General features: G+C 40.2%; 1 protein-coding gene across 1 annotated transcript; it reads left to right on the forward strand.

The window, feature by feature from the left end:
- Positions 1 to 213: 213 nt before the first annotated feature.
- bsk146 (brain specific kinase 146) lies at positions 214 to 12,034 on the forward strand. The gene is made up of 4 exons (XM_083555805.1): positions 214 to 401; positions 7,154 to 7,380; positions 7,465 to 7,667; positions 8,886 to 12,034. The coding sequence occupies exons 2-4, from the start codon at positions 7,209 to 7,211 to the stop codon at positions 9,687 to 9,689; spliced, it is 1,179 nt and encodes a 392-aa protein (XP_083411931.1). The 5' UTR covers positions 214 to 401; positions 7,154 to 7,208; the 3' UTR covers positions 9,690 to 12,034.
- Positions 12,035 to 12,767: the final 733 nt, after the last annotated feature.

Genomic DNA, 12,767 nt, shown 5'->3' on the forward strand with positions numbered 1-12,767 from the left:
TTTTTAAATCTGAATTAAAAGATTCTCGTGCTAAAAATACAAAAACAAAAAAGGTAAATATCTTTTATCACACATACACAACACCTACTGTAATACTGGGATAAAGGGAGGGGGCGTGGTGTTACCTGCAAACCGCGCTGCTATTGGGTGATGCAAAGGAAAAGGCGTGGCTTTGAGCAGCATTTCGGAAGCTTTGATTTTCAGCCCTGGAGAAGGACAATAGCGGCGGAGCGGCGCGCAGAGGAAACACTGGCCAGGCCTGGAGAGAGGAAATGCGGACAGAGGAACCACAAGCCCAGGACGCTTTTAGGGAAAGGAAGAGATGTGCGGTGTGTATTGAAAGAGGGGATTTGGATTTCTGGCTCGAACAGGAAGAATAAGAAACGAGGACTGGTTTCATGGTGGGTGAATTCTATTGATTATTATTATTATTATTATTATTATTATTATTATTATTATTATTATTATTATTATTATTATTCAATACATTGGTGATTGTCAAAACGATCATTTTTTTTCTCAACGTTTTTTTTAAATCTTCTTTGTGCTTCATTTCCTACCTGAAGTGTGTTTCCTCCTTCCTCAAAAAAAATAAAAAAAATAAAAAATGTGGCATGAAGCTGAACAAGGTCGCAAATGATTTCTATTAATAATAAATAGCTGGAAGCATGGATTAGACTGGAGCTCCTGAGCTTGTGTTTGTGCTCCTGTCTGCTGGGCTTTTAGTGCTGGATGATTCAGACCCCCTGTAGGTCACCTGGATATTAATAAAGCACATTAAAATCCTCATAATGACCCTGATCTAGACAAGAACAAGATTTTCAATTTGGGTTCAAGAATATTCTGCACATCAGCTGCCTCGTCTCCATACCTCTACCTCTGTAGGCCATGCAACATGCATCTACATTACATTTCTGCACGTGTGTGTGTGTGTGTGTGTGTGTGTGTGTGTGTGTGTGTGTGTGTTTACTGCTCACAATCTGATCGTAATATAGACATTTTGCTATATCAGTATCATGTCCAGGCTTTAAACGCTTTGTTCTTTCGACACGTCTCAGCACTGAGAGTAAACCAAACACCAAAGAAGCTTTTATATATATATAAATTTAATTTATATATATTTCATGTTTGAATGCAGATACACCTCGGTTGGATTACATTCTATCATTTGGCAGATTTTTTTTATATATATATTTTTTTTTTAAATAAATAGGTGCACTTCAATCCAAAAGCAGAAAGCTGAGTAGATGATGGTTATGTACATAACCTGCACTGTTGCAAGATTAGGGTACCCATTTTATGGACCGCTTACATGTATTTCCAGGGATGGACATAGTTTTTGTTGTTTTGGGAAACAAAACAGGTAATAAAGGTACATCATTTAACAGCAATTTTAGATCATGAATATCAAATGTGTTCAAGGAAAGGACACATAGTTTAGTCTAAATAATAATAATAATAATAATAATAATAAATGAGTTTTTTGATGGACAAATCTAAATCTCTGTATTGTTGTAAAGACACGGTCCAGCTTGCTAATGACGCATTCCTTATCATTAGCATGTTAGTAGCTGGGGTCATTGCTCTAGATTGCCCCCTAGTGGAGCAAAAAATAAATTAATCACAAAAGTTTCAAATCAATGATCTTTGAGAATATTTCATTTCCAACACGCACATTTTAAATCGTTTTTAAAAGCTAATCGGAGCTGCACCCTATATTCGTTTTTTTCTATAAAACTGCACTATATGCCAGGCAGGGTTTGAATCCCCTAATTTAAGTACACAGTTAATCATCAGGTCGAGTATCTGTGTGCGAGCAGGCAATAATTAAACCAGGCTGGACTGGAGCAGAGACTAGCATTTCCAATCTCGCATGTTTTTTTTTTGTGTGTGTGTGTGTGGACTAATCTAGAGACTATTTCTTTCATCAAGCAGGCAGGTGTGTGTGTCTGTGTTTATGCATGTTGCTCAGATCCTGGTTTTTCACACCCCTGCAGTTTGAACACGAGGTGAGAGAGTAACAGCTCCGCATTAATGATTCAGGAGGTGGATGAGCTCCACAGGCCCTCTCATCCTACTGCACCTTGACCAGCTAAAGAATAACATTTGTCTATAATAGAGAAAACACATATGGGCAGTAAATTTCACAGTTATTTAGATATCAAACAGAGAAACCATTGAGAATAGTGTTAAACCTGCTACATAATGGTATAATTATTAATAAATAGAGAATGCAGCAAAAATAAATAGAAATCGTAATGGGCTCAGTGCTTAAACATCAAATGTCCAGTAAACATACACTATTTAGACAAAAGTATTGAGACATGACCTTTTCTGCCATATGTGGTTCTTCTCCAAACTGTAACCACAATCCTGGAGGCACACAGTTGTATAGCATGTTTGTAGATGCAGTATAATCAAATTTTGCATTCACTTGAACTTGAAAACCCAACACCTGTACCAGCATGACATTAACCCTGTGCACAAAGGGAGCTTCATGAAGATATCGTTTGCATGGGTTGGAGTGGAAGATGATCTGCTATAAAGCTCTGATCTCAACCCTACTGAACGCTTTTGGGATGAATTGGAACACTGACTGCACCCCACCAAAGGCCCCACCCTACATCAGTACCTGACTTTACTAACTCCCTAATGGCTTATGAATATTAATGTCTAAAAGCACTCTCCATAATTAAGTGGAACATCTTCCCAGAAGAGTGGAGGTTATTATAACAGCAAATTCAGATTAATTGTGGAATGCGATGCTTAAAAAGCAAAAAACGTACTTATGACCAGGTGTCCACAAACTTTTGCAATATAGTGTATTTTGCTGGACTGTAATACTTTTTACCACTTAAAAAAAACCTTGTTTTATTCTGTTGGTACTTCTGCATACACTGTACTGAGTTATAAATGATTGGGTTTGGCTTCTGTAACTGTCTTGATGATCATTTTTTTCTCCCGTGCCATGAGGTGCATTGGGTGGAAAGGGCCTGATGGCTTCCTTGCTGTCGCCGTAGCCGTTTTATTACAGGATTGGGTTTCTTACCCAACACCAACCCTCCACCTTTTGCAGCTGGATTCAGGACCATCCATGGGAGAGTGATTTATCCCCATTCACACAACTGAGCTCTCAAGAGTTGCAGCCTGTTATGGCCAGGACTCAAACCCACAACCCCCCGGATTCAAAGTCCAATTCCCCCCTCCAGATGATTAGAAGAATGAAAAATCTATCTGGGTTTAGAGGTCTGTTAGCAGTCCTTTTGAATAGATACCTCATCATTGGAAACCTGCCTGCTCATCTGTATCGATTGATTCAGAATGCCGCGTCTCACTTTGTCGCATTCACTCAACGATTCATATCTTTGGTTTGGAATGTAGTGTCCGGGTTCTAGCTCAATCTTTGGTGAGGGACTGGACCATAAAGCCTCTCAATGATAAATTGAGATCCGTGTTGGTTTTGAAAACTTGAAATTGATAGAGGACAGTGCAGGATGACTGATGGATAAATGTCATAATGTCTGGCTTTTAGAGGTTTTTCACACTTGCTTCTTTTTAACTTCCCAAATAGGATCAAAGCAGTAAAACCGGTCAGTGATGGTTTTCTGTCAGGTGAAACCCGTACTATTGAACTTTCCTGCAGTAATCCCTCCCATGTCACGCATGTCTGGTCCATGTGATGACCAAATGGTACAGATGGGAGCTTCAGCGAGTGGGGGTTTTTGACTGTGAAAAATCGCAAGAACACTGTGAGGCCCTAAGGCACCTTCAAGACAGCAAACAGCAAATAGCATAGCAGGTGGTCTGAGCATGTGTCCTTGGACATTACCTGTTACATCATGCACTTCAGGGGCTGCCTGGAGCATTCAGCCTGTGCATTTGCAGTATGGATGAAAAGCTACACATTTTTATTAGCTCAGATACACTATATTGCAAAAAGCTTCTGGACACCTGGACATAAGTACGTTATGTGCTTTTTGAGCATCGCATTCCACATTTAGTCCCAATTTACTCTTATAATTGCCTTTATAATTATAATTTTAACACATGGGAATTGTCATTCTGGGACTGATTTGGGTCTCCAAATTCCAGTGAAGGGAAAATTCCATGCTACGGCATCCGAAGACACCCTGTACAATTGTGTGAATTCAGCTTTGCTGATTTGCTGTTTGTGGCTGGGAAAATCAGGTGTCCCAATACTTTTGTCCGTATAATGTACATCAGACCACCACTTAACAAAAAATTTGGAAGAGCTCTTGGTGAAGGCTTAGATATGGCTTTTTTAATTGTATTATTTTTTGACTATCATGTCAAAAAGTTTTCACATTTTTGGAATAAACACTTTCCGCTTCAATTCAAAGAAGGAGAAGCGCAAAAGAGAACCGGTGGTCTTCCTGGGACCAGGGAAGTGGGGTTTATGGAGTGGTGGGGGTCTATTTTCCTGGCCTAGCATCACACTTTGTAGAAGTTGTCAAGTCTGCTGTTAAAAAGGAGGGTTTGGGGAACACTGTAGTAGGAAAGCTGCTCATAGGAACACCCCCACAGCTATGTTTTGATCAATACCTGAATGTATAGAAATTAAACTGGAATGTAGCTGAACATAAGGGTTGTATGTTCTGACTCTAATGAATACAAAGAGTACCACTTTTTTTTTTTTGCTTAAAGTGGTACTCATTGTGGAAAAATAGTTTTCATTATTTTTGGTGGGCAGCAACATCTATATCTTGAAAAAGAGCTGATCTGGGCCAAGACGAGCACCTGAAAGTTAACAGCCTTGCTCAAGGGCCCTGCAATGGAAGCTTGAAGTTGCTGGGATTTTATCTAACAATCTTTCAGGGGCAGAGGTAATAAATTATTTATGGGGTGGCAAGGGGGTGGCATGAGAATTATGAGGGGTGGCAAGACTTAAGCAAGCATCCTTGCATGGTTCTTGTGGATATTCGCCATGTACACCGGGGTGCACTTTTTAATATTGGTCTATAAAATTAAAACAAAGCCTGATGTGTGATTGAATTTACCCGAACCCGATATCTGTGCCAAATGCGTTGTTACGTAAAGTCACTAATCAAAAGTTCGGACAAGATACAACCTACTGAGGTTAATACTTTGGAAAATAGTTTAGTGTTTAGCTGTTACTGAAAATGAACTACAATAATATGTCATATGCTTTTATTTATATTTAAATATAAATTCGATTCGTTAAAAGAGCTGGATCGAGTAATTTGTTTGTTATCAGTGATTAAATGTATTCAATTCAAGAAGCAGTTCCAAAGGGTCTTTTATTTGGTATATGCTTTAATATAAAGATCAGATTTCTTGCCATTATTTACGGGTATATGCTTTTTTTTTTGTCATCACACGCTGTAAATCAGTCGAGGAAACTGATTACATTTATATTTTATACTAGGGGATACAAGTGCAGGGGTGGCACATGGGGTGGAAAAGCTTTTTGTTGCCACCCTGTGCCACCCCGGTAGGTCTGCCTCTGCAACAACCACTAAGCTCCCACTTCCCCACCACTCAGTTTATAACCACTGGCCTGTGGATCATCTGGTACTGACAGGTTAAAAACATAACGTTTATTTGGATTTTTTCACCTTATTGACTTTTGCAGTCTGCAATATATTTTATTAAAAACATTTTTAAAAAGGCCGCTTATGCCAAATTCCTTCACTTGTATAAGTCGTAGATTTTTTTTTTTCTGTGTATCGATAAACTAAGATTTCACTGATTTTGCATTACGTTGAGTTAAGTTTCAATTTCAGGATATACATAATAATGAAACCCTAAAATATGTGTAATAGTAATATGATGTGATTTGTTATTGTGTATTCCCCCCATCCATGGAAAAAATTTTTGTGGAACCATTGAAACTGGTCCGATGTGCACAAAATCTAATTGTGGGGGTCAGATGGAGTGCAAGAAAAAAGGGCAGACCATGACATGGACTTTATAGACACCGACAGTGATACTGATTAAGGAATTAAGGAGTGCTAATCAAGATTTAGTGCCAGGAACCATGTAGAACCATGTGCACCTGTCATCAGTGCAGAGACTGCCTGCATCGCATTACATTCAAGTCACATTGGAGCTGCAGAAACCACACAATTAAAGAAAGCCAGCAGACACGATCCAAACGAGTGCACGAGTATAATAATACCCTGTTATGCATGTAAAATGTTGCAGTATTCGCACGTGCAAGCGGAACGTGTTTCGTGTTTTTTTGAGACACACTCATGCTGACATTGGGTTTGACCTAGCGAGTCGTATTGCTCCCGCTTCCGATTGATTGCGTCAGTGAATAAGCGCGGCGGTGTGAACGTGCCGGATTTGTGCACAGCTCTAAAAGCTGATCTCACAGAATCCTCGCTTCTACCCTTTTTGCGAAGAAAAAAAAGAAAAGAAAACGGCCAGGTTTCACAAAGTGGGACGTTTGGCGGCGATAAGACGAGATGACGAGGGAGAGTCATTGGACATGACATCGCATCAGCCTACACGAATAGGAGCTGCAGCTGTATGCTGTAACCTGCAGTGCAAACTAAGCACTCTCGATCCTCCGGCGGTAACAAATGGTCCTCTGTGTTTACATCCGCCGCAGTGCCATGAACCGAGCGAGAGAAAGAGAGAGGGAGAGGGAGAAGGTGCTCACCATCAAGGCTGTAACAGGATTAGAGATTCTGTTGAGAAAGAATTTCATTCATGTAGCTGCAAAACCAGAGGTCGAAAGGACAAGCATGGGGGTTTATACAGTGTGCCTGCTTACGCCGTGGCCTTATGTAAATTGTATCCGTTTTTTATTGGTATGATTTATTCCTATAAGTCAAACCGGGCTGCTCTGATCTACAGTGATATATACTGATGTGTTCTGAAAGAAAGACGTTCAGTCTTGCACGACAGAAGCTGCTGCTATTTTGAGCACGAGCAAAAAGAATGACAGGTTAGATGAGACTATACAAAGTCCTTATCTTCTGAAACCATCTTGCATATCTTCACACTAATTACTTCGCCTGCAGCAAGGCTCGAGCTGAGGGGATACAAAACGTACAGATAATTAACTGTTCAGTGGACTCTAGAGGATAGAAGAAGAAAAAAAAAAAAGCCCATTTTTGGAATTTTAATAAATGTAAATGTGTGTGTGTTTGTGTGACTGCAGTACCGTTAAGTGGTTGCCAGCACTCTCACTCTCCACACCTGCTCCTGTGGAAAAAATGAGCTCCTCCCCTGTTGTGTCTCGAGTGTCTGTGGACATCCTGGAGGAGCTGCAGCTCTTTGCCGCGCAGAACCTGGAGAAGCTCGAGGTTAACAAGTATTATGAGGTGATCCGCGAGCTCGGCAAAGGCACCTACGGGAAGGTGGACCTTGTCATTCACAAGATCAGAGGTAACTAGCCGTAATTAACTTAACCAAATCCATTTTGCCAAGACTATTGTTCCCGTAATATGACTCTGTATGATTTTAACCAAGGTACCAAGATGGCGCTGAAATTCCTGAAGAAAAAAACGACTAAGCTCAAGAGTTTCCTGAGGGAGTACAGTATCTCGCTGTACCTCTCCCCGTGCCCCTTCATCATCAACATGTTCGGGATCGCGTTCGAAACCGAAGAATACTACGTGTTCGCGCAGGAGTACGCCTTAGCGGGGGATCTCTTTGACATCATTCCTCCACAGGTAATCCAAACTGCATCCTCCAGAGGGAGTGACGCTGCCCGATGGGCTTGAAAAAAGTCAGAATTGCAAAATTGGATTTGGAATTCGGCAAACTTTTATTTTTTTCATGTGGCGGAAACGGGCTTCCATACGAATCTTCTCATCGCCCCTCGCTGTTTTCTTCCCCTTCCTTTATTTTTTCATTCTGCAGCGATTTCTGTGTTTTCTGTCCAGAGCGCGAGGAATCGTTTCAGCCCTAATGCAGTATAACAAAGTACTAGTGATGAGTTAAGGTTATTTATGTCTTCATATTCTGCAAGGTTCAAGCAATAGATGCATTTGGTGCAAAAGATGTATGTATTCCTTTATGGGTCCAAAATCTTTTGTACTGTTTATATATATATATATATATATATATATATATATATATATATATATATATATATATATATATATATATATATATAAACACCATAAAAGTTTCTGGACACCCCCCAGTCATGTTCATTTTTGAACACCGCATCCAGAAGCGGTTTTCCCTTTGCATTTATAATAACCTTGAATCTTCTAGGAAGGCTTCACTCTAGATTTTGAAGCATGTATGTTAGAGGTCGACTGATAGTGGACTTCATCCAAAACAAACAACACTACATGAAAAAAACTTGATTACAATAATAAATAAAAATTACTGTAACGAATCATGAAATTGTGCTAAATAAAAGAAATATGTATGTAACAATCAAATATAATTATATAATTAATGAATTATATATAGTAAATATAATATAGCACTCTCCGTGCAGCGCGCGGTCTCACGTGTAAACACGAACAGCACATGACCTCAATGACCAACCTTTAGAGGCCGGTCTCGTAATGACAGCGGACCCTATTAGAAACTCCAGCAACAAACGCAAGCCGGAAAAATTATCGTTATGTATTTTTGACGATAGCCGATAGATCTAACAATCGACTATCGGTGCAGATTAATCTGCAAAACTGATGAATCAGTAGATCTTTAGTGTCTGTAGGGATTTTTCCATGCATGTTGGGTTAAGAGGGCTAAATTTCAGGCAGGAACAGTTTTTTACATTTTACTTCTGATTAAACTGTGGCAATAGTTTGGGGAAGAGCCAGATACGTGGTCAGGTGTCCATAAACTTTTGCCCTAACATTTATTTGCATTATTATTTTTATTTGGTCTTGAATCTTTTTTATTTTTTATTCTCTGGATGTTTTCAGGTGGGACTTCCGGAGCCTGTGGCTAAGCGCTGTGTCCACCAGGTGGCCCTTGCCTTAGACTACCTGCACTGTAAAAAGCTGGTGCACCGTGACATCAAGCCAGAAAACGTGCTGCTGTTTGATAGGGAGTGCCGCAGGGTGAAGCTGTCCGATTTTGGCATGGCACGGTGCGCCGGCTCTGTGGTAAAGCGTGTCAGCGGCACCATCCCGTACACGGCTCCCGAGCTGAGCGATGCCTCCCAGCGTGATGGCATCTGTGTGGACTACAGCACAGATGTTTGGGCCCTGGGGGTGCTTCTTTTCTGCATGCTGACCGGCAACTTCCCATGGGAAAAGGCCGTGCCCTCGGATACGTTTTACGACGAGTTTGCCCGCTGGCAGCGTAGGCCGACGGGCACGGTCCCCTCGCAGTGGCGGCGCTTCAGCGACGAGGTGCTAATTATGTTCCGCAAGCTACTGGCCCTCGAACGTGAGCGGCGCTGCTCTGTCAAGGAGGTCTTTGCCCATCTTGCCCAGCGCTGGATGCTGGATGGAGAGGCCGGAAGAGGTGGGGGAGGAGGACACCGCCAGGCGACGCACAGCTCCTCGTCAGAGGAGGAGGAGCTGCTGGTGGACCGGATGAAACAGCAGACCCTGTCCCCAGGCAAGAATGGCCCGGTGGAAGCAATGGCAGGTCATCACTTCAGCTCGGTTTCCACCAACAGCTCGGTATCCTCCACGACCAGCTATGAGCGTGTGCCTAGAGACAACGCCGCCCCCAGCAGCCGCATCCTTGTCACTACGCCCATCGAGATCTGCGTCTAGACCTCACCGCTGTACACGACCATAAACAGCCTCCTTCCCCATACGGTTTCTCACTTCTTCATTACACATAAGTAATCTATCTTACAAGGGGATTATAACACCGGATCAAGCAAAAAAAATTATTAGATACACCATGTAATTTATTGAGCTGGTTTTCGTGATTATTGTGGATTTTATTTTTTTTTTGTGAGGACACATTGCACTCTTTTGGGAAAGATTGTCTTAAATGGAATTCCTTTAAGAAACGAAGTGCACAGAAAGGAGGAAAAATAGGAGGAAAAAAATGAGCACCGATGCAGCAGATCACAAGTAGGGCTAGACCAAAACATATTCCTTAAAGCAATATATTATGCAAAAAAGCATAACGGATATGGACTGGGAGAACTGTTAGGATCTCCATTCCTGATATTGTATCGATCCGTGTTTTTCGGTGGAACCTGAAATGTTTCTAAGAACTTTATATCTGATGTCAAGGAATTGTTTTAAACCACATTAAGGGGAAAAAAGGGACATGAATTGTGTGCGTGCTTCTCCGTGGGTGTGTTTTTTTCTTTTTGTATTTTATAGTGACGTTTGATTTGTTTTTTTGTTTTCTTTTTCCAATTGTTTGAAATCTATATTCAGAAGTATATTTTTTACAGTTAATTTGTAGGTAATTTAATGGTTTTACATTTTAATTTATTTTGGTACTCTGTCGAGGCACTCGTGCCAAGCCCTGCTGGCGTTGGTGCAGCCTCACTGCGATGTCTATGACTGTTTATTCCCGGACAGATTTCAAACAGGATAGAGACGTGGAGCTGCAGTTGGCTGCTTATTGTACTTGGCTCAAAGGTGTGACAAGCGGAACAAATCTCGTGCCAGTGAGACAGTGCAGAACCTAAAGCCAGCTGTCAATTTGATCAGCCTTTTTTTATTTCCCCCCCAAGCGGCATTTTAGAAGAATTTAAACTATTATGGTGCGGTGGTTAAAGCAGGGGTCCCCAAACTTTTTTCTGAGTGCCACATAATATTTCCTTTCTTTAATGGGAAGCCGGTCTGTAACAGCAAATGACATGGGCCAGAGTGCCTACCAGTATTATTGTGGACATTAAATTTTGATTTTAAATGTATTTATTATTACATTATTTATTTTTTTCATTGTTATTGAAATAAAAAAATATAGTGGGTGGGTGAATCCAACAAATAATTAGGCTACATTAATAACTCAATGGATAGTGGTTTAAAAAAACACCATGTAAAATAGTTCTGAACTTTATTACAAAGATAAAGATAAAAAAAACAGTACTGAATCATGAAAATGCGCTAAAGAAAATTCATTAAGAAGTATAATTATGTAATTCATAAATTTTTTATAATAAATATAGCGCTCTCCGTGCAGCGCGCCGTCTCGCATGTAAAAGCAAATAGCATGTGGTGTCTGTGATTCGTCTTTAGAGGCCGCTCTCGCAATGACAGCGGACCGGAAGCCGGAAAAACTACCGTATGGATTTATTTTCAAAATATGGGGGCAGGCCTTAGTTTGGGGACCCTGGGTGATAGTTTCTGCATCTATGTTGAGATCAAATTGTGTCACTTTTTTCTCATTAATCCCTGACTGAATTGTGTGATTGGACATAAATAACTAATATAACTACTGTGTTTTTTTTAAACTCCACACATCCGGGTCTAACGACTTGCATTAATGACACTGGTTTCCCAGAAGGTGATGTATTATAATTACAGATATAGTGTTTGATTTACAAGTCTGATCGATTGCGACTAGGTTCGAGATCCATCAGCAGGTTGCACATTTGCCGACCAACCAGAGCTCTCGACGTCAAACCAACATATCTATTACAAGACTTACAGGTCCGAAGGACGTATTTTTGCTGCTTTTTAATTGTTTATTTCTTTTTTTTTTTTTTTTCTTTTACAGATTGTTACATATATTTTTTGGTATCTTGTTTTAGACCTTTTTCCAAGCCGCTGGAGTGGACACACGTCACATCGAACAATTGCATGTAATGAGATTCTGACTTAGAAAAATCTGTAAATATGAGAGAATCGTTGTAATGTGAATTTATTTTGATGTAGCACAATTTCTTGTGGACGGACGGATAAAGCTTAAGGGATTAACAATTTCGGGGTTAAAAAAAAAAAAAAAAAAAAAAAAAAAAAAAAAAAAAAAAAAACAGGCAAAAAAAAAAAAAGGCAGATGATAATTGTACGTTTTCACTGTGTTGTATTACTGTGCTGTCATTGTGGTGGTGTTGTGTTTCTGTTTTCTCAAACCCAGAGGAAAAAATAATAAATCGCGTAATATTACAATCGGGACGTGACACGATTGAGCTGAACCTCACTAAGAATTGAATTTGATTAGTCTTTTACCCCTGACGGTTGGATGAAATGAAGTTTTGTGTATTTTTTTTCCTCCTGCATGAACTGGATGAGTTGTAAAGAGAAAAAAAAAACTAAAGAAAAAAAAACACGCAAACGTGGTTTAACGTTGTAGTATTATTGTACTTCGTAGCCATGTAGAAGCAGGATAGATATACTGTAGCAATCAACACACACTGTTTTCTGTGACTACTCAAAAAAAAAAACGAAAAAAAAAAAACAGTATAAACTGGCTTTATGGTGACCCTCATGTGCTCAGGCATACTGATGCCCAGCCATGTCCTTTTGACGTTTGACCCCAAAAGAGGAATTGGACAACAGTGAGCGTTCAACTCTCTTACCTACAAACCCCTTGTCCACTTCTGTCTTTGCAATACTACTGTCTTCCTGTAAAGTCGGATTGATTAAAATCTCCATGTGCATCTTATGTCCGTGTTTTTTATTTCTGTATTTTATGAAATGTTATGTTTCTTGCCGTACTTTATGCTCCTACCTACAAACCTGAAACCGACCTACAGCAGCATATCTCGGTGGTTAAGGTTGTGCTCTTCAGGAAGATCAAAACTGGGGGTCAAATCCCTGAACTTTTGCCTTGTCCTTTGAACCTCTTAGATCACTTCCTTCATGTCCTGCCTCACCTGCATAAACATATACACAACATTATTAGGCTAGATCTTTAATCTAGACACACTGAGAAACAGA

Source organism: Silurus aristotelis (genome assembly GCF_946808225.1).
Source record: "Silurus aristotelis genome assembly, chromosome: 12".
Lineage (NCBI taxonomy): Eukaryota > Metazoa > Chordata > Actinopteri > Siluriformes > Siluridae > Silurus > Silurus aristotelis.

Coding starts and splice junctions, on each gene's coding strand:
- bsk146 (XM_083555805.1), top strand. CDS start 7,209: ATGAGCTCCTCCCCTGTTGTGTCTCGAGTGTCTGTGGACATCCTGGAG. Junction 7,381..7,464: donor TGTCATTCACAAGATCAGAG/GTAACTAGCCGT, acceptor ATTTTAACCAAG/GTACCAAGATGGCGCTGAAA. Junction 7,668..8,885: donor TTGACATCATTCCTCCACAG/GTAATCCAAACT, acceptor GGATGTTTTCAG/GTGGGACTTCCGGAGCCTGT.